Source organism: Cottoperca gobio, chromosome 6 (assembly GCF_900634415.1).
Source record: "Cottoperca gobio chromosome 6, fCotGob3.1, whole genome shotgun sequence".
Lineage (NCBI taxonomy): Eukaryota > Metazoa > Chordata > Actinopteri > Perciformes > Bovichtidae > Cottoperca > Cottoperca gobio.
In genome coordinates, this window is record NC_041360.1 from 18,274,728 (window position 1) to 18,301,876 (window position 27,149).

Genomic DNA, 27,149 nt, shown 5'->3' on the forward strand with positions numbered 1-27,149 from the left:
CTAGATGTCCTGTTCTACAAAATGGTGAGAGCACCGGAAGCCTTTAAGGATCAAGTGAAGGCTTTAAGAAATGCACTCAGTCAAACGCGTCAAAGTAAATACTTCACTACGTACTGTGCACGCTTCACTCGTTCTTTCCCTTCAGTTTCTTCCTGTTTCCATTATAGACATGAAACTCTCCCAACATAGTGTGAGAAAGCATGTTTGCTGTTTAACACATGTTGACAAACTGTGTGCAAATAGATGTCTTACAAAAGCTTCTGTTTGTCACAAACACATTTCATATAATTTAAATAAAGCAGGCATCACATTAGCGTTTTGAATACATTGCAATTCAATGCAACACACTCAAATTGTGCAGAGAAAAAACAAAAAGGGCTCTATTAAAGGAGTAATGGCAAAGACCGGTGCAAGAGGCTATGTGCACAAGGTCATTAACGGCATAACCTACTGCACCTCCTTTTCATTTTTACTGGTTGGAGAATGTTTTAGTGGCTGTTTTATATTTGGTCAAGTATGTAGTTTGTACTTCCTGACTGAATCACCAAATTCAGACCTGGTTATCAAACATATTCTCAGCACAATGTCAAAGATACAACCCCTCACGTTGCCTTCCTCATCAACAAGTGCCTCCCGTGCAACATTTGCACTGCACTGATCACAAAAACACACTAGGAACAGGCAAAGTGCATTCAAAGTTCAGTAAATACCAACAAGTTATAGCACTGTTTGCACAAGTCTTTGTGTTGCCAACAAATAGAGCCCTAAATAAGGTAAAATTCGCATTAACTATGTCCTTTTTTTACTGTCTAATAATCCTACAATAAGCACACTTAAATCTTTGTAAACATAAACTGTGATTTACTTGTGAAATGTGTCATTTGCATAACAGATTTTTGGAGAAGTCGTACAAAAAGCAATCTGGTGAATGGGGATATACAGATCATCGACAATTAAAACCAAAAGCAGTGTGTTGAAAAAGCTGAAAAGTGTTGGAGGACAACTTTGTCTTAATATGACAACAGTCACCAGAGATACTGCTGGACTTTATAATCATATTCTTTAGTGTTATGTAATGGTGGTCACTGTAAGACTGTCTAATCATTTTAAATAAAGCGAATACAGTAGGAGCTGTATTTGCTTGCACATTTCTGTGTCATCCCTGACTTGTCCAAAAAGGTACAAACTGGCTTGTATAACTTTGCAACAAGGAGGCAAGGCGTGCTGTTCTGTCTGTAATCACTTCAAATTGTTTTGCATAAGGCATGAAACCTGTTTGTCTCATAACATCATAAAATCGGCAAAAAAATAATTTTCTCAAAATCTGGACAGCAGTTCAAACATCTTTCAAGTCATCTTGCCTCAATACTTCATGTTGTTTTAGACTTCATCGTGATGTTCAGCCCACCTGCCACTAGAGGACAAAGAGGGGAAATCATCAGAACAATCTTCAGTCTTTGAGACAGAGTTCATATGTGTATATATATATATGTGTGTGTATATATATATATATATATATATATATATATATATATATATATATATATATACACACACACACACATATACACATACATATATACATATACACATACATATATACATATACATATATATATATACACATACATATATATATATATATATATATATATATATATATATATATATATATATATATATATATACACATACATATATACACATACACATATATATACATATATACATACACATACACATATATATATATATATATATATATATATATATATATATATATATATATATATATATATATATATATATACACACACACACACACATATATATATATACATACTTTATGTAAAACACTGAATGCATCTACCTATATATACTGTTTACCAATGGTTCTAACAATTAAAGTGATCATTTCCATTGCTTTCTATTTGAAAATATCACCTTAAAGGCATTAATGAATATTATTATTGTATTGTTGGATAACATCTTAGGTTTTACAACAAAAAATAAACAGTGTTTAAAGATACTAATTTTCACCAGACCTCATGAAGGACAATCATGATCATCCTGTTGTTCTACAAATCACGCAGCTTGAGGATAAACAAACACTAACCTTCAACCCGCCGCCACCTCCAGACACAGAGCTGGTCATCTCCTGTTTTTCAATCTCTTCCTGTTTTTTCTTTTTTCTCTCGACTGCTTCTGGATTTTTAACACCCCTGTATGTTGTCTGAAAAAGAAAGTGGAATATGATCAAGCACTAACAGACAATGGCTTCATTACAAAAATATATTATTGTTAATATGTTAAAATATATATATGGTTAAAACATGCATGCATTTCAAAAGCATTTTTATTCAATCCTTGTACCACAACCTTTTCAAAAAGCACAAGGCATGTTCAATCACAACTAGCAAAATGGCATTCAACTGGCAGGTAAGGCAATTCAGATAAAGGATGGAGCAGCTTCACTGAAACGTGACTGTGGGTTAGGGCTCAGTGTTTTCATCTACAGTAGTGAAAGTGTGAATTGTCAGGGTGTCAGGAGATTTAAAGGTGAAAACCGTGACTTGGAGCATAAACATGTGGGAGTTGAGTATTAGCCAATCCAAAAGATTCACGTGGCCAAGAAGAGTTTTCATTCTGGTCCATGTCTACTTACCTTGATACAACTTTAGCATGGCTCTTACGGGTTTGCAAGTGGCTTTTCTGTATAATAAAAAACCACTCGCCACACTGTCATGTGCATCTACCATATGGTATATGTAATAGAAGTTATACTCAACAGTTACTGGATTATTAGGTAAATCAGGCTAAAACCAATGCTGTCTGACAAACTCTGCAATAAATCCTAGAATTGTAAAGGTTATAATGTTTTTTTTTATAACTGTTTTAGAGAACTGATGGGCTTTTTGGTTGTGTTGGAAGCCGTGGTGTGTTTTGCTGTTGAATTGTAAAGCGTTATAATTAGAAATGTTAAAAATCAATTCAACAATACTACAAGTACAGCCAACAATAAATCCCACTTTCATGATGATAGGATTTATTGCAGAGCTTGATTGTTTAAGAATACATTAGTTTTTGCTAGATGTAAATAATAATCTGGCAAGTGTATTAAAACAGTCCTGACTGTGTTTTAGACACACAGACAAACAGACGCAACCACTTAAACGTTAACATACCTCTTTTTGTCTCTTCTCAGCGGCCTCAGCTAATTGTCGTCTCCTTGAGTCCTGAAAATAACAACACAAAGAAAACTTTATTTGTCTAATGGTTGTTTTATTAAAATTCCACAGGTGCATCACAAACAGAACTAAATGAACATATTATTTGAAAAGTGCAGAAAGATAAAATGATGCATAGCCTAGAGACATACTGTTTTCTGTGTTAAACTTGCACACTAATAGTGTATTTGACTATTTGTAGATTGTTAAGTGTAAATCTAATTTCAAATAAATGACAAAAACATATTAGTGTGTTAACCCAAATGTAAACTGCAATCCACCACAACTATTTTGCACTTTAAATGCAAACTTCTTAAAGAAAACCTTAGTTTTTCAGAGAAATGTGACCCAACAACACAACTCAAAAGGTTGTGTGTATTCTCCTAACATTGGTTAAATTATTCACCTACATTTGGGCTGTTTTGATGAAAGTCAGATGCTTATAAACTCAACCACACAGCAACTAAAGACATTCAGATTCTCACATTCTCATTACTAAATGATCATCCCATGAAAATGTATCAGTTAGTCTTGTAAGCTACAGCTGTAAGCAGTCTCCCTTAGAATATAACTACTAGTCAACTGTGTGAGGCCTGGAGCATACTTCACATGCCAGTGTTTACAGAGGCTAAACAGTCAACGCCTCCTGAACGTTACCTAGTAGGGCCTATTGATGTCCTACAGATGATTAATCGCACTTACGTAGTGTTTGGTTAGATTAACTTCTGCCAATTAACATATTATGTCATAATACACGTTCAACATTCTGACTTATCTAGTAACATGGCTGGAAATAAAAGTTTTAGTAAATTAACCTACCGGATCTGGTGTGACAACAACGTCGTCCGCTGCTCCACCAAGGCACGGTAAGCACATCCCCATACTGGAGTAGTTATTCCAGGCAGTAAAAGGCAACGTAGAAAATGAGTTATCGGTGTCTCGGTTCAGCCTAACTAGCTAATTAACTAGCTGGTCAGCCAGTTTCAAAATGCTGGGCTGATAGTTAAGGCAACAGGGGCAGCAACTTCTACTCCCAGCGGCTGCTGTTGAGTCTTCTGGCATAACGTTACCGTTAGCTAACGGCTTCAGTTAGCTTACGGTAACGATAGCATTCTAGTTAACAGCTAACTTACGCTACTACTAGCTACAATCACTTCTACTTCTCCAAGCAGCCACCTTATTTAAATTATTTATTTCCACACCTCTTGTTTAATCGCCTCAACATTTGGAAAATATCTGTTTGAAAGTCAGACGTCAAAGCCAAATATTTATCCCTCTGTGTTTGTTTTGGTGAGAGTTCAACTGGCTGACATGTCTGCCAGGGTGTGTTCAAGAGCGATACATTAATAAACAACATTTCTGCTAGCATGCACACAAGTAACCAAGCGGTAACTGTCGTGTCAGCAATTAAACGACTACGAAACTACTACTGTATTTTGTACTTGATGAAATGTAAGCAGTAGTGGTCTTATTTAGTACACACTTTAGTTAACCCCATTGTGTTGAAATGTGTTCATAGTAGGATTTTGAACGTAGCTCGGTGTGACGGGTGATGGGTGGACGCTACAGGCTGGTCTTCTGATAGCTGATCCAACAGCAGCACCTTGTGGCAAAGGACAAAACCATGAAATAATTACTATTTTAACGATAATATTATAATACATATAATACTACACAATGATGTTATTTTGCAATTCACTCACGACTCATTTAGCCGTTTAAAAAGATGTCACGGACTGGCTAGATTAAACCTAAAGGTAAACGGGACAACTAAATGCGGAACTTTCAGAAGATTGCATTACAATACAAGAACGTAAAATAACCGATCCTATAGTAGGCCAAGTGTCAAAAGTGTATTTCACCTACATGGTAGCAGATTGGGCTAATGTAAACCATTAAACATACCTTTTAAAAGAGAGTGTCTCTCTCTCTCTCCTGGTTATAATTAGTTATAAATCAAGTAGTTTACACTAATGACAAAGCTCCATGTGATGTGAGTGATTCTCCATACAGCAGTTCCGTCCAATCGATACTCTACAATCAATAACCTGAGAGTTTTAATGTACCTACCCTGCTTAACCCGACAACAATTTAAACTCCACCCATTCATCTTCGCTGCACCGCCCGGGCTACTTCACAGCTCAAAGAGCTGAACTGTGGGAATGGCAGGTTCATGAGATTGCACAGTTTTTTGATACAAGTTTCCACTCAGAAACTTAATGGTGGGGAATTTGTACTGAATGCGCAAGTAGGCTGTATGCAATGGAAGTCAAGGTGTCAAAGGCTTTTGGCAGCGCCACAGGTAGGTTTAACTCACTTCTGATGGAGGCGCACTAAATAAGTGTTAACCAAGGATTGACAGTAAAACTGCAGCTATAAAAGTAAAAATAGCCAATAGCTACTGCATTTGATCAGTTATCTGTTTGTTTAATGGATTGTTATTAGGTGTTTATGCTGTCAATTTATGGAAAAAGAATATATTTTAATAATATGTTCAACCTCTTATAACATGTTCAAGAATATTCAACGTAGATGATGTTGTTTCTCAGACACAACTTCTGTTCTGCAACTTAAACAAGAACATCTCTGTAATACAGTTATTTAACAGATACATTGGATAAAAAGTAAATTTTTGGTTAGCAGTTGTTATAATTATATTAGTAATAATGTAAAAGCTACATGCATGAGTGCAGAAGAGTTCATTATACAGTATGAAACTGTTAATCTTCTTGATGAAAACTGATCCTTTAGGATTTAATTATTTATGAAGCGTCACATGGGCGGTCCTTTATGTCATTTTCCATTAATGGAAAATATAATAAGTGGTCATTAATTAGAATAAAGAATACAAAGGTCACTTCATGTGTTGTTTTGGTGTATGGAGCTCATTTTATCACTGACATGTTTGAACAGCAACACTCAGGAAAGCTCTTTGTAATCTTGTGACGAAAAGATCTGTGGTCAGTCACAGACTAAGGAAATGGCAGCGTATCTGTTTTCGGGGGAAATCCAGAAAACATGTCCAGCATCATTCAGTTTAATGAGAATGCATACATGCCGTGGCTTTTATTAGCTGTTCTAAATCATCACTGCCCGAGGCAAAGATGAAAATGGCCATAACTGTGGTTATGTCCTGATGGCTAATAGTGTGTTTTCATCTGTGTTGATCCATGTGGATAATGTTCAGTGGTGAGCAGAGACTCAGAGAGGGGGCATGGGAGCAAATTGTGTCGTGATCGCTCTGCTGGAAGATGGGTCAAGTGTTTACCATAATATAAATCATCCAGCGTTTAGAGCTACTTTAGATCCTTTGGCTTTTGCTGCCATTACCCCATATTTTTGAGTCACTCTTCGGTAGTGACTATAGTGTACATAAAACATAGATGTTCAAGAAATGTTCTTAGCCAGTGTACTTCCCCGTGTGTGTGTGTGTGTGTGTGTGTGTGTGAGTGTGTGTGTGTGTGTGTGTGTGTGTGTGTGTGTGTGTGTGTGTGAACTCCCTGGGAAGATAATTATAAGGGTCGTTCTTCTACAATCACAACTCAAAATAAGTTATATATTACACTAGATACTTCTTTAGGAAAACAATAGTGACTTTCATTTTCTAGCGGCAAAAGACACAGTCTAACAATACTAGTAAGTAGCTACTGCAATCTTCCTCTTTCTGTCAGTGACAGTCAAAGCTTTCTGTGGTGTTTTTTTGCATGCTGTTTTACCATAAAAGTAATTGTTTAGAGTTTGAAGGCTCTAATGTTATAATGTAATGTGCTTCTTACTGAGTTTGGAAAGTCTCAACAGCTAAAAGAACCCAACATTTTATCTGCACACATTGGATTATAGAAGGAGACGAGAGTGTTATGAGACTTTTATATGGCCTTAAGTAATCACTGCTGACTAATGTAAGCTGTTTAAGTGATGCAAGGCTCACACCAAGTTGGAGTAGCCATCGTGTAATGGGAATACTGCAGTATAAATGCCATCCAGAGTCCTTTTTAGGTTATTATGTATTATGGTGATAAATACTGATGTCCCTTTGATTCAATTAACAAGTTGATGGAGAAGATGTGCACCTGGCTGCACTCAAAATAAATACATCAGCTGTTGATAATTTCAATGTGTACTCTGTTTGCGCACATACGTACGTTGATTATATTTTTCCATCGCCTAAGGTTCTCAATAAGCCCAAGATGTGTTTGTGGCAGTTATTGCAAAGTAGTAATTTAGCCGTGATAATAGTATGTGTGGCTGTGGTGCACACGGTCTATGCTTGGATGGATACATGCCAGGAGTCACACACTTTTCTCAACATCTCATCATACATTCGCAGTTACTTGAGGGAGGAAATAAGTGACCGGGGGCTTTGAAATGTATTTGTTTTAATAAATAATCAATGTACCAGGAAGTTAAAGCAGGAAGAATCTGCTCATCAATCGATCGACCTAGTGTGTCCACGATTTTGAAATATTCAGGACATTATAATATTGCACTTAGACTGCACAGCTGTAATGTAAACTAAGCACTTTTCAGGGAAAGTTATTCTTTCTGACCAGTTGTGCGGAGCTCTGATACACCTATACACAGAAGTTTCCATCTCTCAATTATTTCTTTGGTATTGATGTACAGTCATCTCTATTAATGGTGTTTATCACTGAAGCTCCACTGGGAGTTGTCAAATTGCACTTATTCAATGAACGAACACTGACCTGGTTAACCTCTACTTTGGATTCACTCAAACATATTGCTGCTGTATTTTCAAATGTATTACAACAGCCTCCCTTCTTGCAGGTCTGAAAACCCCTCTGATCGTAAATTGCTCTTGCGGTCACAAAAGAAACCATCAAATGTAGCGTTTCAATAACGTACTGTACGCACCAGCATGTCTGGCAGCCATGTGTTGTTTTGTTGTGGGCTCCTTTGAGAGGAGATGCTGAAGGAAGATGTTGCTGTTAAACCTTTTGGAGAATCATTTCTGAGATGTAACTCTGGATGTTGGTGAGTCATGTTGTTTGCCCCACGGCCCTTCCTGTTGGTTTTAATGAAGCTAAATGCACACATGAGGGAGGGAGCACACATCAGCACACTGAATGAAAATCTCTGATTGTAGATATTATTTTTCCATTGCAAACAAATTAAAATGCATTATTGTATGCTAACTTGGTTAACCTAGCAGTGACATGTTAAGTATTCACAATAGTAGCCTCTACATTATGTAATAAAGCAATCACTGCAACATAATAGCCCAGTGGCTGTATGGAAAAACAGTCAATATTAATTTATTACACTTTTCTTCTTATTGTTTGATTATTCTAAACATCCACATTATTAGAGGAGTATAGCATAACATACAAAATAGCAATAGCAAAATAGCTTTAAAAAAGTACAGTAATTAATAATATATAATATTATTTGATTTGACTTTTGATAATATAGAAAAAGAAATCAGTTGTCATTTTGCTGTAAAGCTGAAACATTCCTGAAATCATTGATATGCATCACCCAACAGATGATACAGAGGATTTACTAGGATCATGTGTCTGGTTAGTCTCTACTTGTTATTACACATTTTAGTCCGTTTTAATAAAAGATCTAACCTGATCAGACGAGTTATTCAGTTGGTTTTGGAAACTAGAGGCCTTATTGTTCCCCATCAAGTATCAGAAGGTAAAAAGGAATTTTAAATAGATGTTAAAAATGTATGAGTGCAGGAACACGAGAGGGCTAAGTAGAGCGTGACTGCTGTGATCACCTACACTTTTTTCTGATCTGAACATACAAGCTATTACAGTTCCCCTCTGATAACCTAAGAAAGCGCTTTCATGGTTTGAGTATGTGACAGGAGGCCCTGCGTGATAAAAGCAACAATAAATATACTTTATTAAGATGATATCAGTATTGTAGACTCACACTTTGATCCCTTTGTGTGTGTTTTGCAGGATCATGTCACCAGGACGACTGTATGTTCCTGCCCCTGCTGGAGAGGCATGTTCCTATCAATCCCACCATCAGCCACTCGGCGTCCTGGAGCTCCTCGCTGGCCAACAGTTTCCCTTCTGGAGACTTGGAGACAGACAGCGACCAACTCTCTGGTGAGTTTGCCAGCAGCACTTGTGAATAAAGGTTAAATGCATTACATCCATCTAAGATCTGCCATCACTTGTTGGGCACCTTGCTTCACATCTTAAGTGTATATAAAGTGTGAGGATGACACTGAGAACTTTAGTGAATTCCTTAATGAATATGGGCCATGCTGAGTCTGCTATTAATCCATGAGTCTATTAGTTAAATTAAATTGGCAAAAGTTTTCACCCTCAATTTATCATGAAAATCATTTATCATGCAAAAACACCAAATATTTCTTGGTTTAAGCGTCTCAAATGTTCTCTCTTTTAGACCACTAAATTAAATGTCTTTGGGTTTTAGACTTTTTGTTGGACAAAACAATAGGGCTGCCCCCTCTTAGCTGATTCGTCAAGTCATTGGTCTTTTTTTTTATGCTGTGTTTATGCTGAATGTGGAGAAACTCAGTTTTACAGATCGGTCGATGAATTTCTTTTCGTTGAGGGCTTTCGTTAAAAGATTAATTGATAATCGAACACATACTTGACATTATAATTGAACATAACATGTTGCCGTTCAGCCCCTCAGTTGGCTCTGAACCTTTGAAATAAGCAGATAGCTCAGCTGTGAAGCCTCTGAGCAAGGCATCAGTCGTGATTCAGACGCTAGAGATCTTTGTCATTCAGGAACCTCTTGAGCAAGTGGAGACTTCTTTGATTCTTAGAACACAAAACGAGAGATGTGTTGAATATTAGGGAAGGTACAGCTTTGATTGTTTCTGATTAAATATCTCTCCCTTCACGTGACCTTTTCTTTGACTGGAATATTTGATTAGTGTTATTTTTAAGTCATTTTGCAGTTTTAAAATGTTGACTTCTCTAATTTTACATTACATTAACATTAATTTAGCTTCCTAATATATAATGCATCTTGCAGCGCAGATTTTTGGGATTTTATGTGTTTTAACTGTGACAATTATCGTTTGGCTTTTTACGCAAAGACGATGTGAAAGCTTACCATTTTTATTTTGGAGGCTGCATGACCTCAATTTTGTCAAAAGTAGTTCATGATTGTTTATGTACATGAGGTGGATGTGAATAATGCAAAATCCCTTTGTGGTTCTTTGTTGGAGCCGAGTGCTGACAGCTCAGTTAGTTCTCATTTCCACCAGGTGGCAGTATTATATTTATCAAAGAACCTTGCTCCCTCTGCAGAGCTGCTATCTGACCTACATCTCTAAACTAGGCAGGAATGGAAAGATACATTTTAAATGGGACTGACCGCATAAGAGCTGATTACTTATTTATGCATCAGCCTAGTGGAAGAAATGCATTTACCTTGTAGTTCAATGACATTTGATAGGGGATGGCACGCAACAGCCCTGCCACCAGTCTTTAATGAACATCAGAACAGTGGGAGGAGGAGAGGCGTGCTGAGCTGCAAGAAAGCAGATGGTATTTGCATCTATGACAGATGCCAGACTACTCCCCAGAATACCAGCACAGGCAGAGACTGATACACAAAAGTAAGGTCAAGGACCAAACATCAATCTGTGTTATTGTGACTCTTTGATGACTGACCACATCACAGCAGTCGGTGTCGGTTCGCATATCAACAGCATGAACAACACGGAGCCTTTCCTCTCATGAGCTTCACATCATGATGACTGCTGGTCTGTATCTCTGTGTAGTTGACATTGAGATAAGACCCGTGACCTTGCAGATAATCCACGATAAAATCTCTGTTTGGTTAATACTATGCAACTGAAGACCTAAGGCAAAGTAATAAGGAGACAATAAAGTATGTTTTGACTACATATTCTCACTACGGTGTAGGCTTAAATACCACATTCATTCAATGTGTGATTAATAATAACATGCTTCCTGTCCCATTTCTTCTGTGTCACATATAAATGTTTAAATGAGGCACATCAGGGCATTAGAGTTAAAATAATTCAAATAAATGAAGAAGCCATAAATGCAAATAGACAAATGAAAACACTGTGACCCGAGAGAAAGGCAGAATGGAGCAGAACTTATAGATTTTGTATAGATGTTGTTCTGTATATTGTATATATTGTCCTGAATCTATAATAACCCACAAACACTCTCAATAACCAAACACAATTTCTTTATACTTGTGGTCCTAATAATTGATATAATAAGTAACAGATTCCTCTCTGTGCAATTGAGCCAGTTGCCAGTTTTAACATTAGGTGATCAAATACTGCAGCCATTTGTAACCCCCTGCTCAGTTTTCATGACTGATGTAACTTTAGGTCTCTGACAGGAATCCCCTTGTGCCAGCACAGCAGAGCTGAGTCCTGAAGTAGTACACTATATTATTGATTGTTTTGAGTTTTTGCACAGCCTCAGTATTGAATGCCAACCAAAGCAAATGGTTCAGCCTTGAGAAAGTTAAATGCTCAATATTCCCTTTATTGATTTTTTTTTTTTTGGTCTATTGTTTTGCGTGACAATACTGTCATCCGTGTGTTATGTTGTCAAATTGGTTTAGAACATCTGATCCCCCTTGCGCATTATGCAATCCTCTGATTTTGTTTTTGTTTGTAATAATTCACATCTGAAAAGGCTTTTTACAGTAAATTACTAAATTCAGTCGTTTCTTCAAGGCAGCAAAATGGCCTGATAAAAGAATAGGGGCTTGTAATGTCTGAAATGTGAAGGTGCTATTACATAATCTTCCAATTGTTTGAACCAGCTCTGACTGCATTATGGTTAAGTAGCCTGACTCTTCTTCCTACCTGATAGTTCATGTGACTGTGTGATGCCATCGGGCACACGCAGCTTTCAGCACGTGTAAAACACGATGATTGATGACCGATCAATACATGTCCTTGTCGGTCCGTTTGAGACCTGCTGCCCCTGGTCATTTCCCGCAGCTTATTAGGAGTCAGTAAATCAGGACGGAGGGGGGGGGACATGGCCATCTCAGGACCTCCCCTCCCGCCCGTCACCATGACAACAGCCGTGGATGGTGGTTTTATGGTGGCGGTGGGGGGGGGGGGGGGGGGAGCATGCGGAGCTGACACACACAGGTGTTGCTGGGGTTTGCGCATCGCCCGTGAGATCGTTTGGCAGGATGGGAGCTGCGAGAACACCTACGCAACCCCACCACAGCTTCCCATGTATTCTGCAATTTAGCTTTTTGTAATACGGGATTCAATTAACGCTGGAAAACAACTGAACGTCGCAATGGTGCACCACTCGGGCTCCATCCAGTCCTTCAAGCAGCAGAAAGGTTTGTCGCTCGTGAGATCATTTCGCGTGCGGTAGTGATTTGTATTTGAGTTGGATGTGATGTGCGGTGACTTTTTCTTCTCTTGTGAAATAGTTTTGTGATGTTAAACGGTACTCGGAGGGATCACACTCGCTACTTGCTGGAAGTGCGACCCAGAGTTGGAGCCTGTTTATGAAGCTCTGATGTTTTATCCACTAGTTTACGTTGCATTGACCTAGGTTGTTATTTATATAGGAGTACATTTTAATACATAATACCTTCGATATGATTACATTTATCAGGATTTTTATTTATTGTTTAAACCATGTTTGTTATAATACAATGGGTGGGGGGGAATGCCACACATAGACATGACCTTCTTTACAAAGAAGCATTGCAGAGCTTGGAAATGTTGTTTCCAGTGACTTGAACTGCACTCTAAGTCGTGATGTGCATCAGCTCTGCTTAAATACAAGTGGGCTGCTATAAACAGTGATTGCATTATATCGTGCATGAGCTTTGTGGAAAGATACAAACTGTTCCATAGAAATCTAATCAGCCTGCAGTATTGTTTGTGCTAAAGGTGAAGGAGCTTGTTAAGAATAGCTGCACTCACAGGCTTTGAAAGTAATGAAAAAATAATTTGAGGCTGACAAACATTCATGTATTCAATATCTCCACTCAGCAAGTTATTGAAAAAGCAGACTCCAGTCCATTTGGCATATTTTTCTTTGGACAAACAATAACCAGATTATGTATCAAACTCTACAGTGAAAGAAAGATAATTGGTCTCAGCACATTGGAGCTAAGTTCTTCAAATTTTGAAATAAATATCAAGTCGTATATCTGTGTCTTGCATTCGAACTTTACACTGCTGCGCCAGAATTGATTTTAGACCCTAAGTAGGGCTGTTTAGAGGACACGATAGTGTTTCTTTAATACTTGGTGTTAATTATTCATGTGATGGCTGTCTAAATTTGTAAAAATGGTGGAAAAACACAAGCTCATAAACAGGGAGCGATTACTTCTTTTTTGTTGAAGTACCTGGCTGAGTCTATCGAGTCTATCCCCCGGCTTCTGATGAGAGGATGGTGAGCTGAGCAGCTGGAAATGTCATGAGTGAGGGATGCCCCGCTGGAGTGGGTGTTAGCTTATCTGCAGTAGCTCATGCTTCTTTGCTGGTTTTGAGTGTGAAAACAAACTGAGGGAGTTGAACCAAAAAAAGAGGGAAATTAGGTTATTTTCACCAACAAGGAACTTTTTTTTCTATGACCTAAATGCACAAAACTGAACCACATGAATAGTTTGTGTGGAATCGTTATGATCATCTATAATATACTTTTATTTGTATGATGTTGTGTATTTTGTTTAATTATATGCATTTGGTTTCATGCAGTAATTGTTTCTTTTTATAGATTGAACATTATATATGACAGAGTAGAACCAGAACCTGGCTTCAGTCCAACCAACGGGAAACATATAGCACAACATGATATCAGATTTATTTTAAAATCATCTGACTACAGGCCCGAGAGCACACTCAATATTTCAGTGACTGCTAAGTGCACCATTAAATTGATATTGAAGCGGGTGAATGTTGGCTCACAAAGTCCTGCTGAAGCAAAATTCTGAAATTATATTGCACTTCCTCAAACGCAATCAGCAGCACCCTGTGAGGGCATTTAAAGGCTTTGAGCTGAAATGTGTAGCTTTGTGTTTCTGTACAAAGGAGATGAAAAGCTTTCTTCACGTTGCTGGAGCCAAGACCTTTTATTGTTTTATAAGTAATCAGTAAAATGGATTCTGAATCAATTGGAAGCTAAGATTAGAGGGTTTATATGGAAGATCTCCAAGACATACTTCTCCAAGCTTCCCTTAAAAGGCTCTCTGCTGAGCTGCAGGTGAGAAATGAATACAGAACACAGAGAGTAAGAAAGGGGACTGTTTACGAAAGTAAATACGTTTTTTTTTCTTATTTGTTCCTGTATTGAAAAGATATATATCACTCAGTTGGTAAAACCTAGAACATGCAGCTCCATTTGGTTTTCCAAACAAAAATGACTCACAACCATCTAATATTACTTTCCAGGATTTGAGTGAATTTCAAATGTTCTTTGGCAGACTAATCATGAACTTTTTGTTGAAGCTTATTGATTCACTCAATATGTGCCAGAAAGTATTTGCTTTAAATATTAAGATTTTAATGTAACCTGGTTCTACAATCAAAGCTTTGCTTATGTTTCGACATGTGTTGTACTAGAGCTGCACTGATGAAACGATTAGTCGATTAGTCGATTGAGAAAATAAATCTAGTTAACAATAAGTCATTTTGCCAAACATTTGACTGTTCGAGGTCATGAAATGAATTTGCTGCTTTTCTCGGTATCACATGATGGAAAATGTAATAATTTGGTGTTTTGGACCATTGGAGGGACAAAACAAGACATGTGATGTCTTGTTTTGTTTTGTCCCTCCAATGTCCTCATGGAAATTATTGGATTAGTGACTAATTAATTAGTTTTCTGTTAGACCACACTTCTGCTGTGTGTGTGTGCGTGTGTATGTGTGTGTGTGTGTGCATGTGTGTGTGTGTGTGCGCGCGTGGGTTCATGTGTAAACCTTTGGTTGCACGGTCCTAAGCAGGCCACCTGTCCTCTTATGCAATCAGGCAGATGGTTTCATAAATACAGACATTAATTTCAGGGCAGATTTGGGGCGAGTACATAAACAGTATCATCTGTGATTTAAACAGGCTGCTGTAGAATAATGAGCTGACATCCGTTTAATAGAAGTGGAACAATTCTGTGTAAAAGGTGACTTTTCGTAAAATTGTAGCATGTCAGGGAGACAAGGAGTTTACAAAATGACAAAGCAAAGAGTGTGTGTGTGTGTGTGTGTGTGTGTGTGTGTGTGTGTGTGTGTGTGTGTGTGTGTGTGTGTGTGTGTGTGTGTGTGTGTGTGTGTGTGTGAATGCTCTTGCAGTTACCAGCGTTAACACTCTCACAGTCTTTGTAAAGTAAGTGGTTGTTTTGTTGCTAGGTTATAAGAACAATACAGGCAGAATTGCTGTGACCTTTATGCTAGTGTTTACTGAATTCAGTGTCGATAAGCATCCCCTGATGAAGTGTGTCCGCGGGGACACAGCAGAGGCTTTGCGGAAAATCCTGTGACGTAGTAGAAAGCACAAGCAATCAGGGGACATAAGAAGATAGTGTGATATTAAAGGAGCGGGCAAAAAATATAGAAACTGAGCAAAAAGGAAGATGTTTAATCTGCTCAAATGATGCAACCCTGACTTTGTGCCAGGATTGTATAATAAGGTCCTGAACCGTTTAAACCGGGCGTTGAAAACGCCAGCTGTTCTGAGGTGTGTTCACGGTCATGTTGTCTGGCTCGGCTGCACATGATAGACGGACAACAATATTCAACTGTGTCTTTGGAGCACGTTATTAGCTATTAAAGTTGTGTTTTCTGTTGATCAGTGTCCAAAAATCCTAATATCAATCCACTGTGAGTCAATGTACAAAATGTAAAAGGACAATGTCCCAGGGGGTGTGTTATCGTCACTGCACTTCACTGGGAGTTCAAAGGTCAGAAAATCTTCTAGTTCCATAGATTGTGGCTTTAAAACTTAATGTGTGATACTTTGTTTTGGGGCATTTCAGAAAGTACAGGTTTTTATTTCTCCCTGTTCTAAGTATAAACTGAAATGATCCTTGATATTCAGCGTGAAATCTAAAGCTGCAAACCTGCCGTCACAGTGTTGCTGATGCTGCAGTTATTCTTTCAGCTCTGATACCTTTTACTTTTAAAAGGTTTTTATGTCTTTATTTCACCCTCTAATCCAAATGAGATTTTGTCAGATAAGCATTCGGTCCCAATTTCAACATTTTGTGATTTATTTTCACGCCTTGCATGCTGAAGCACTCAGGCGAATACCAGAGAACTCTCATCATTTCTTGTATTTGGTCAGCAAGAATTATCAGTGTGCCTCAAGTATTGACCATGCAACACAAGATGTGATGTTGGCTGTTGATGATACCGTTCTTAATGCTCGCTGTGAACTCAGCTCCGCCTATGTGTTCTTAAATATGTTGCCAGGCGGAGGATGAAACACTCATAATTGCTTAGAGAAGGTTTCTGTAAGGGAGGCTGCTGGCACCGCAGCAGTGTTTTCTCTAAGCCTGTGTGTGTGTGTGTGTGTGTGTGTGTGTGTGTGTGTGTGTGTGTCTGTGTGTGTGTGTGTGTGTGTGTGTGTGTGTGTGTGTGTGTGTGTGTGTGTGTGTGTGTGTGTGTGTGTGCATCCACTGCGTGATAGCAAACCTGGTGTTGTTACATCTACTGATGAACTGATAAATCCTTCCATAGAAATAACAGAAGAAAGAAAGAAAGAAGTCAGCTTTGACTGTTTTATAAACTATTTTCACAAAATTTTATATCACAATTACATGTCCACTGTGTGTGAAGGTGCGATGTGTAGGTATAAGTGTAAGTGTAAGTGTAGGTGTAAGTGTAGGTGTGTGTGTGTTTTTCATCTTTGCCCACTCTTTTATAGCAAGTATCTCCTGAAATGTACACTGTAAGGGGAACGTAAACATTATGTTTGCTGTGCCTAAAAAAAAAAAAAAAAAAAAAAGGTCCTGATGCAGAATGTCCCTCAGTTGAAAGCTGTGACAGTGAAAGTGCTTTGAGTTGAACATGGCTGAATTATTGACGGTATAGAATGAAGAACCACAGAGAGGCTGGGAAACAGCCCACTGACCTAAAATTTTGCTACTTTGTGCAACATCCTTGCAGATAATGTCTGCACATTTCTTTTTACACATATTGGACAATTTTACCTAATTTTCACAGCATTGTTTTGCCTCCTCTGATACATAACAGCCTGCAATTGATCATAAAATCCTTGACGTTTTTTAAATTAAATGTGTTTTCTTCCAGCTGGCTCAGACTAGATTGGCGACAGTCGCAAAGAGACAGATAGAGAAATAGTGATGTGACACTGCCAGGGAAATGCACACTTTTTTTTATGACAGATTAATCCAGGGGAGCATAACGAACAAATAACGAATATACACAACCTCTGTTTTCTAGGAGAAACATTTGTAGGCAATACATCACACAATGATATATCACACATGTGCACGGAGCAAAAATAACAACATTTTAATCCACATCACAAGACCGTCATGGACAAGCTGCACAGGAGAGATCCAAATCCCGGATCACGACCTTCCCTGAATCTCGTCCAGCTCCCCCCCCCCCCCCCCCCCCCCGATCAGCTTGAGTGGTTGTTTGTGAAAGCGTACTCAGGGATTGTCGTCAAGACCCGGTGTCATGCTGATACAGAGAAAATTCGGAGGTGTTTATTCCGTCAGCTCCTCACAGCGAGTGTCCACTCCCTGGGCCTTTTTGAACTATTTATTTTTATTCTTTTATTCATCTCCTGCTTCCCTCCTCCCTGTGCAGGACTCAGACTCCCGTACCAACTGGCACATACAGGATTAACCTTCTCCTGATAAACCAGTTTTAGCCAGTGCAAAGCTAGATTAAATATAGGATTTCACATGAACCCTTTTATATATTGTCTTCAGAATGCACTGCTCTGACTGTGATCAGAGTTCATTCAGCCTACATCAGGGAGCTAAAGCTTTGACACAGGGCAATGATTGTCAGATAGACGTTATTATATCCTTATTATCCACAGAGGCTGAGAGATTTCATTAGTGAACTTTCTTTCCATTTACACATGCTCTGAAATTTCCATGTAAGCAATTTCACATACCAACTCCGTCCAATTTGTGAGTCTATTTAAAAATTTGAGAGTCCTTTGGAGGCACCGAGCCCTCACCCCTACAGACCCATTATCTCGCTCTGCTCCGATGTATCATCTCAGACATGTTGAACCTTGCCGATGTCCGTTGGGATTATCTAGACCAGCTAGTCCAGTAAATTTACCTTTAAAAAAAGCCATTATGTATCGATTAGCATAATGGAGAGAAAGTGGGCACAGGTATATTGAATAAGAATGCATCTACTCTTCAGACCAATCCACAGAGACGGTGAAATTAGGGCACTTTAGACTTATGGCTCGACTGGAAGCTCACAGCTGGCACGCATTAACCAGCCAGTCATAAAGCATTTCACTTTTTCATTTAATTACCTTTTTATTATACAGGAAAAATGCAAAAGTAACATTAAATGTTCCAGTTAAACCGGCGTGATTCAGTTAAAACTGGTTTAGAGCGGGTTCCTGTTCTGCAGCACATAAAAGACTCGCATTACAATATATTGCAGGTATGTCCTTCCATCAAATAGTGTTTGTATGCCTGTTTGCAATGTGTAATAGAGTTGCTTTAGTGTAACATGAGATGCAGAGCTTAGTGTATGTGTGTAAAATGATCTCTGAACATATTTGTGTTTGTAAGGCGGTTCTGGAATAAGTGCATCAGGAATTGATTCAGTGATGTGTTCCCGTCTTGAGTTGTGTGTCAATAGGGGAGAGGGGAGTTATTGTTTTGGATCCGAAAGTACAATTTAATGGCTAGATTATTTGTGTGGTTTTGCTGCTGAGAGAAACAAATCTTCTTGCTCACCGGAGCATGAAACCTCTGGAATGTCGTTGCGGATGAAATTGGCACAATGTGACTCTTTAATGATAGCTTGACAACCTGCAGCTCAGTATTGATTTGACGAGTTGGACAAATGAAATTGACTGAGTTATAAAAAGTAACGAAGGGTAACTGAATGTACACTGTAGAGGTAATTAAAGCACTGGGAAATCAAAGCTTTGTTGTTGGTGTGAAGACAGATGAACTTCATAATGTCACAAATTGATTAATTTAAAGTGAACTCTTGTGGTATTTTGAGTAATCAAACCTTGAAGTTTCTTAAGTACAGTGCTCGTCAAGATTTAATAAAATAAACAGCGTGATCGGTGGTGCCCCTTAAAGCTCACATCTTTAACTGGATCGATTCTCCCCCAACAGCATTGTGGGATCCCACTGGGCTCTATGTCATGAGAGTGAGTTTGTACCGAGGGACCGTCATGAAGCAGAGAGTGAATTATCAATGCAGGTGAACGTTTCAGAAAGGCCACTAAGAGAAATCCTCACTGGAGGCGAAAGTAAGTCACGTTCCCATTTGAAAGAGAGTGCCTTCATCTAATGAATACATGTCAGGAGCTGCTGCGGTGGAGCAGCAGGCCTGGTGTGAAGGTCGGAAACGATATCCTGCTTCAGTTGTAAGACATCCATTATCGTTATTAACCTCTGCGTCCCTCTTTACAATTAATCACTACAGTGTTGTTGAATTACTTATTCAACTCTCACCATATTAACCTTGAAAATGACCTCTGCTGGTATTAATAGAGCAACGACATGAATGCTGTTATTACATGTATCTTTGTTAAATTGGTTGCAGCACTAGCGTATGTATGTTGTATGTTCTATGTTAAGACCAGTAATATACATAGGCATATTGCCTTCACACTACTGTAACCATGATGATGATGATGATGATGATGATGTTGTGGTGCACCGTCACGCTGCTTGTCTTGTGTGATGATGGAGGAGTGCTGATGGTTTTAATGCACTCCTCTATGAAGGACATCACTGTAATAATACTTCAACTGCTCCATCCCATAATAGGATGGACCAGTTGAAGTGATTTGTCCCTCCCTCCCTTTCTTTCCACTCACTCAGTTAATGCACTACATCTATTAAGAATTGTAAATAAGTTTTCTTACATTTTATTTTTCTTCCCATTTTTTAAAGTGACTGAAGTGATTGAAAATGACAAACAATACAAATGACTCAAATAAAACTATAAACGCAATAGTTGTATGTAAACATGCTCCTACTTTAGCAGCTTTAACAAGCTAATAGACCTTAAAGCTTAAACCCAGCCCAGTATTGCCAAGTCTTTTCCAATGAAAGTAACTAGCAGCACTAGCTTCCAAAGTAGCTAAATATAGCGAGAAAGTCCCCAACACTGTCCCAAGCCTGTCCCTTCGGGCCTCCCTCCAAAGCCCCTCCCCCAAAATGATCATTATGAACGTAAACAACGAACATGACTATTGTCAGTACTCACAGATGTCACGCTAGCAGCTTGAGGAAGACTTCAGGTGACACGCAATGATCGCATGCAGGAAGGTAGACAGGGAGGTCGCTCGGGCCGAATGAAATGATTGGACAGACTTATTACAGTCCTGCGACAGCCACAGATACAACCAGATTTATTTTCTTTGTCAGAGCGTTTGATTTATTGAATTACAAAGATCTTAGCAAGAGAAATTAACAGATGCATAATAAATAAAATATATAATTGATACAGTTACAGAAAACAGAACTACTAAAACACAGTAACAACAAGGGAAGTAAAAACGAGACCAATACAACAGAAAGCAATTCGGAAAAAGTGCTTTTTTTCAGAGAGATTTGAAAGAAGAAACGGAGCTCGCCTCCCTGAGACTCCGGCAGAATAGTTTCAATTTATGCAGCAGAGACTGGGAAATCATGACTGGACCCTGGGCCAAGCTCCAAAAACACTGGATCCTACGTTTCCCATAATAAAACCAGCGAGAGTATTTAGTGAAAACCTCTATTGCCTGGTGATTGCCCACATCTTTTAAACTCAAGGAGCGCAGTCTGTTTGGGTTTTCTTTTATAAATTAGCTGTCAGAGATAAACCTGAAGACATCATTAGGGTTATTTTCTCCGAGCTACAGAGCGGCAATATGCAACTGCTTTCACAGGCTGAGTAGTACTTAAAATGACCTTGTGGAGTGCAGTGCCTCTATCGCTGGCTCGTGCATCAGTTCGGCCACCAGCTGACTAGTAATCAGTCCAGTCATACTCCTGCAGATGCACAGTGCAGCCATAATGACCGGAAATGTATTCCTGACAACTCTGCCCTCATGACGATGCCATTTTTTCTCCTATAAGCACCACCCCAACCTCCTCCTTTTGTAATACGTCTTTGTGTTATTGTTGACATCAGTAAGATTTAATGTTGTATCCCAGCAGAGCTTCACTAAAGAGCAGGTCTTTATCCAATCCCTTAATGCTAAATTAGAGTTTTATTTATCAGTGTAAGACACGCATGATACAAACGTGTTATAGATTTATAAATATGTAAAGATATATAGATTATTTTCTTTCTTTTACTTTTGTTTTTTTGTTTTTGTATTTTTAAGTGACTTGATCTTGACTTGAATTGATTCCCACTCTTCCTCTGTCGCTCTCGTCCTCAGGCATGCACACCAGCTTCAGCGAGATCCTGAAGGAGAAGAGCCTGAAGCCGTCCCGCCGCAGCCTGCCCTGCCTGGCCCAGAGTCAGACTCATCCAATCAACCTCAACCACTTCCTGTCTGTGCCTCTGAGCCCGGAGCCCAAACCAGAAGCCGAGGGTCTGAGTCAGAGCATCAGCACCTCCTGCAGCCTCCTGCCCCCGCAGACAGGTCAGTATGCTGTGAGGAACTTACTGATGTCTTCCTAAACCCGTTAATGGATAAGATGAGTCATGAGAGAGTGGCTACATCAGTTTGCATCTCTGATATGTGCTGACTTTACCTTGGAGGCTCGGTGTTTAGTCAAAGTAACAAATGATTTTTTACTTGGGAGAAAAATTCTTATTGTAACAAATGATGTGTCAAAGGAGGATAATAGTAAGTTTCATTCCAGTTAGCACAATTGCTATATACCTTCATACCATTTAAATGTGTGACTTCTATTCTGCTATTTTGAGGGGTGTCCCGTTTAGTTTTTAGTGCCAAATACAAAATACTGTGTCATTGAACTTTATATGAACCAGCTTTAGTAAGCAGCAGTCATGTGGGCATTTCAAAATTGAAGTTTTTTTTCTACTCTATTTATTCAGAAGCTTACAAAGAAGCCTTTCACACTAAATCCACCTCATGTCTGTGATGCAAACTGTTTATTTCTGTGTATTGTGTTTTGGCACTGCTGTATTTTTATGTTATGCTCAACAGAGACAGAGGTGATTGCAACACAGATTTTTATAATGTTGGTGACATTTAAGGCGTGTGCACAATATTTATTGAGCAGATTGTGAATATGCCGCAGGGGATTTAGAAAACGTAGTCACACGTGTCTGGTTTGCTTTCAGAGGCTGTGAGATAGTGTGGGGGATAAAGCTGTTGCACAGAAACAATACATCACAGTATGAACTGGTAAAAATGCTAATAATTCAGTCTTATGAATATAGAGGCCATTGACAGTGACGGCTGTAGCGCACGCAGCACTTCAACACGTTGGTATTTGCATGACCTTGAGACGCCTTTTGTCTGACCCTTTGGTATTTCACTTCTGAGTGCAGTGTGCAAAATTGAGAAGGGAGATGCAGTTTCATGCAAATGAGGCAGCACAAGGTGAGGTGTTGCTATTTTAGGGAAAAGTGTCTCTTTGTTGTTGTGCTGAAAATAGACGTCTGGAACAGGTCTCTTTTCTCCTGGCCTGAAGAGGGAGCACACAAACTAGCCTCCCACCTGTGTTTTCTGATGATGATGATGATGATATTATTTTAATGTCAGATCAAGCCTTACATTTATTTTGTATCACAGCAGCTTCACTTGCATTATAAACAAAGACAAACATTTCGTACAAGGATACATACGTTTAACATAACATTACAAGACCCTTCAGCTTACATTTGATCTGGGATTAAGCTTCATATTAAATGTGAGTATTGACTGCTGCACAAAAAGAGTGCTTCAGTACTATTGTTGTACTAATTTTAATGTAGCCAACACTTATGTTATCAATTATGTAATGCAGCAACTTAAACTGGAAACGCTTCTCTAGATTCACATCACGCAGCTCCTTGCTGTGTGAAAACGCAGCACGATCCTGTAGTGTAAATTCAGACTGCTTTGGGATCCTTTACAGCACCCCATGTTGACCTAAGTTTGGTTCTTTAGAACATTTGACACTTTTATTGGAAAATATAAATGGTCTGTATTGACTGTGTGGAGGAATTTCACATTGATGTCTGAAAACAAACAACTTTCTGGACTACACCTGTGCTGTGTACTTTTGACATTAGTTGTACATACTGGATGAAATGGTTTTAAACTGTTTATTTTTTATGTTTTTGATTGTTTGTGGTGAGTAATAGATGCATTCTTTCACTTTATTATAGTGAAATCAATGGCGACTTTTCATTAGATGTATAGTGATTCTGAAGATTATCACACTGCTCAGGAAGGAAGGAAGGAAGGAAGGAAGGAAGGAAGGAAGGAAGGAAGGAAAGGAAGGAAGAAGGGATGGAAGGAAGGAAGGAAGGAAGGAAGAAGGGATGGAAGGAAGGAAGGAAGGAAGGGAGGGAGGAAGAAGGAAGGAAGGAAGGAAGGAAGGAAGGAAGAAGGAAAGGATGGATGGAAGGAAAGGAAGGAAGGAAGGAAGGAGGGATGGAAGGATGGAAGGAAGGAAGGAAGGAAGGAAGGAAGGAAGGAAGGAAGGAAGGAAGGAAGGAAGGAAGGATCAAACAAACAGTCACAGCTTGTGATTTTGCATTAAAACTAAACTCTTTCTGTCCAAGGCCCAATAATGTGCAAACACACACTTAAACACATTATTGTCCAGGGACTCTAATTTAATTTCAATTAGATGAAGTGCTAACAAGAAAAGCTAAGAAACAAATGCAGCTTTTTTTTGTCTTAATTCCACACACATTTGTAAAAATGTCATTAATATTGTTGGAATAATTTAGATCTCTTACACTTGATTTCAGCACAGCAGTAGGAGGACGTTCTGACTGCAGACAGACCACACCGTCTATGAAGTAGACACATTTGACTGGAGAAATGAGCCGCGCTGACACACATAACTTGTGCTGTGAAATGATACGTCTATCTATAGCTACAGGGTGTATGTCCAAGTCATGCAATTAGAGTGTATGTATTATGAGATTTAGACAGATTGTCCTTCTCATAGAAGCAATACATACCACATAACATTGAAGATGGGAAATCCTCCATATGTTGTGTTATTGCTCATCAACTAGGCAAAGTTCTTCTTGTTTGTGGCAAAGAAAGGCAATCTGATAAGATTTCAAAACACTTTGAGTTTCTGGAAAAGATTTCTTGGTACGATCTGGATTGTTTGTCTCACAGTGTGGGTTCCACAACACTTTATTTCCTCTGTGCACATCAGTTGGATGCATGCAGATTTTGGAAAAAAGGAAACACAATTAGCCCTCTTTCAACATCGCTGCACGGATGTTTTTAATCGCATCAAGGTGTTGCTCTGAACTAACACCCACATTTAAATAACTTGGATTTACCTCATCGCAATGTTGGAAGGTGGATTAAGGAAAATATGATTTGAGCAACAACAGATTTATTGCAGATAGGATACTTTGTGTGGTGCGTTCCCTGTTCAATAACTTGACTCATTGGTCGTGCTGTGTCTGTGTGCAGCAGAGGATGCAAAGGATCAGTACGTGGAGGAGTCCGAGGTGACGCCGTGTGAAACAAAGGCAGACGAGTCATTTCCACTCAAAAAGCCTGTCACCCGTGCTAAACTAGAGGCTCGCACAGATTCACTTCAGGTACCACACTCCCAGTAATGCACAATTATTGCAACAAATCACACTGTAGTTATTTTATCACTGACCCAGTGAGAAGCTTCAAACATTAGCAATCCTGTGATTAGCATCACTGCGTCTGATACTCATATGAAATCTTGTCATTACAGGGAAAGAATCCAGCTGCTTCCTCTGGGCTGTTCTTCCGGAATGGAAAAAAGCGCATCGACTACATCCTGGTTTACAAGAAGTCCAGTCCACAGGTGGAAAAGAGGTGCACCTTTGAGAAGAATTTGCGGGCTGAGGGTCTAATGCTGGAGAAGGAGGTAAAAACAAATGTTTGGTTTTAGGAGACTTTTATGTGCTTGGTTTATCAACTCAGTTCTCAAACTCCTGTGTTACTTTTTCACCTGAAAGCCCTCCTTGACGAACAACGACATCATGTTCGTGAAGGTCCACGCTCCTTGGGATACACTCTGCAAATATGCAGAGCAGATGAACATCCGAATGCCTTTCAGGTAACTGTAATTAGAAAAATGATGGAGAATTCAACTCCGGAAAGTGTGAAGGTCCATTTATTTTTCAGTGGCTTGTAACTTCATCCAGTCTCTCTAACTTTAATTTTTTTTCCCCAAAGGAAAAAATGTTACTTTACGGACTGGAAGAGCAAAACCTTGGGCAGGTAAATAGATTTAAGTTATAGGACTATTTTTCTCTGTCGCTCTCTGGGGGCAGGAAACTGGATGCTTCGCTGCCTCTAATGAAATCCGTGAGAGGCACAGCTGCGAGGCCTCAGACGTAATGTGAGCTGTGGATGGTGTTTTAATACTAAAGTTATCATTCACCTCAGTGAGGAACTCAAACCATCTTTGTCCCTTTTTAACCGAACCATTGAGTGAGTATTAATGAATCCAGGACTAATCAACCCTTTACACAGACTGAGTAAATAAACGGTATGTTTAACGTCTGGGATTAGATTTTTAAATTGGAAAGTCACCTCTGTGTGCAGCAATAACTGAAATGGTTGGAGTATTAATTTTTTTAATCCGTGACTAAGTACAGTTGACTGTTGCACTGCTGTTTGTTTAAATTAATGTTATTAAATAAACTTTCCATCCTTTTTAAAAAAGCACAGCTTCCTGCACTTCATGCACTTTGTTAAGAGTGCAATACTCAAACATTGACGATGCTTTTCTATCAAACACTTGTGAACTCTCAGTGGAATGAATGGAGCTGCACGGGATGATTAGCATACTATTTTTAGAGAGACGCTCTCGTGCTTTGATGTGATGTTCAAGAGTTGTCCAAGCTCAGCACAGGACTCCAAATTTCCATCTCCTAATCTCACTGGAATGAAGAAACAGACCAACGACAAATCACTGAAAGAAGCAACATTTCTATCATTTTAACATCTACATTTTCATTCTGTAAAGTCTACAAATTAAGTCTAAAGCTCTAAAATCAAAGTCACTGGTCAGCTGTCAATCAAGTCTAGTCAAATCACACTTCCATAGTCCTGATACGGATGAGTTTATGACTGTATATAAAAAACATCCAAAAATGCGTTGCTTATTTAGCCATCAATATTTACTGTTATAGAGAAATACATATGATTTGAAACCACATTTTCAGGGGCTTTAAATTTGAAATTCATAAATTTCTCAGCATTGTCATCCATCCAGAGATCAGAGGTAGTGGAAAGGAAGTTTGAACGTCAGCAATGATGGCAGGCTATTGTGTGTAGGCTTTGAATGAGTTCTTGTAAAGCTTTGAACAGGCAACAGTCAGTGAAGCGTGATATTACTGGTCATTAAGGACGGCTGGTCATTAAACTGCAAACATAGTGTGACTCATGCTGCTTCCACCTTTTGGCTCTGTTTTGAACAAAGCGTATTGATGATAATAACCAGAATAGGCTGTGACTGGACAAAGTCACTGCAATAAATGTGCCTGTTTTATGATAATTTACCATGCAGATTGATGTACTGTATCAATAAACTATTTATCACTTTATCGATACTATAGGCAGTAGAAAATCTCAAAGTTGAAAGACTTGACAATATGGATATTATTGACATT

General features: G+C 38.8%; 2 protein-coding genes across 8 annotated transcripts in view; one reads left to right on the forward strand and one right to left on the reverse strand.

Moving 5' to 3' along the window:
• Window positions 1–431: 431 nt before the first annotated feature.
• On the reverse strand, window positions 432–4,539 carry svip (small VCP interacting protein). 2 transcript variants are annotated; one of them, XM_029433842.1, is made up of 5 exons: window positions 4,047–4,539; window positions 3,186–3,236; window positions 2,666–2,712; window positions 2,117–2,233; window positions 1,392–1,414 (listed from the first exon to the last, which is right to left on the reverse strand). In XM_029433842.1, exons 1-4 carry the CDS (start codon window positions 4,107–4,109, stop codon window positions 2,152–2,154), a joined length of 243 nt encoding a protein of 80 aa, XP_029289702.1. In that variant the 5' UTR covers window positions 4,110–4,539; the 3' UTR covers window positions 1,392–1,414; window positions 2,117–2,151. The 2 variants fall into 2 exon arrangements, with proteins under 2 accessions (XP_029289701.1, XP_029289702.1); XM_029433841.1 differs by lacking the exon at window positions 2,666–2,712 and having other exon boundaries at window positions 432–1,414.
• A 4,627-nt stretch (window positions 4,540–9,166) lies between these two features.
• The window catches only part of ano3 (anoctamin 3), a 34,593-nt gene continuing 16,610 nt past the window's right edge, over window positions 9,167–27,149 (forward strand). For 2 of the 6 annotated variants that reach the window (XM_029433796.1, XM_029433797.1), the window contains exons 1-6: window positions 9,167–9,313; window positions 21,778–21,984; window positions 24,964–25,094; window positions 25,241–25,396; window positions 25,488–25,588; window positions 25,708–25,752. In XM_029433796.1, the coding sequence (XP_029289656.1) occupies window positions 9,184–9,313; window positions 21,778–21,984; window positions 24,964–25,094; window positions 25,241–25,396; window positions 25,488–25,588; window positions 25,708–25,752 (770 nt within the window). In that variant the 5' untranslated portion in view covers window positions 9,167–9,183. Of the gene's footprint in view, window positions 9,314–12,335; window positions 12,546–21,777; window positions 21,985–24,963; window positions 25,095–25,240; window positions 25,397–25,487; window positions 25,589–25,707; window positions 25,753–27,149 lie in introns of those variants that run through there. The other 4 variants (XM_029433800.1, XM_029433802.1, XM_029433798.1 and 1 more) reach the window with 3 other exon arrangements.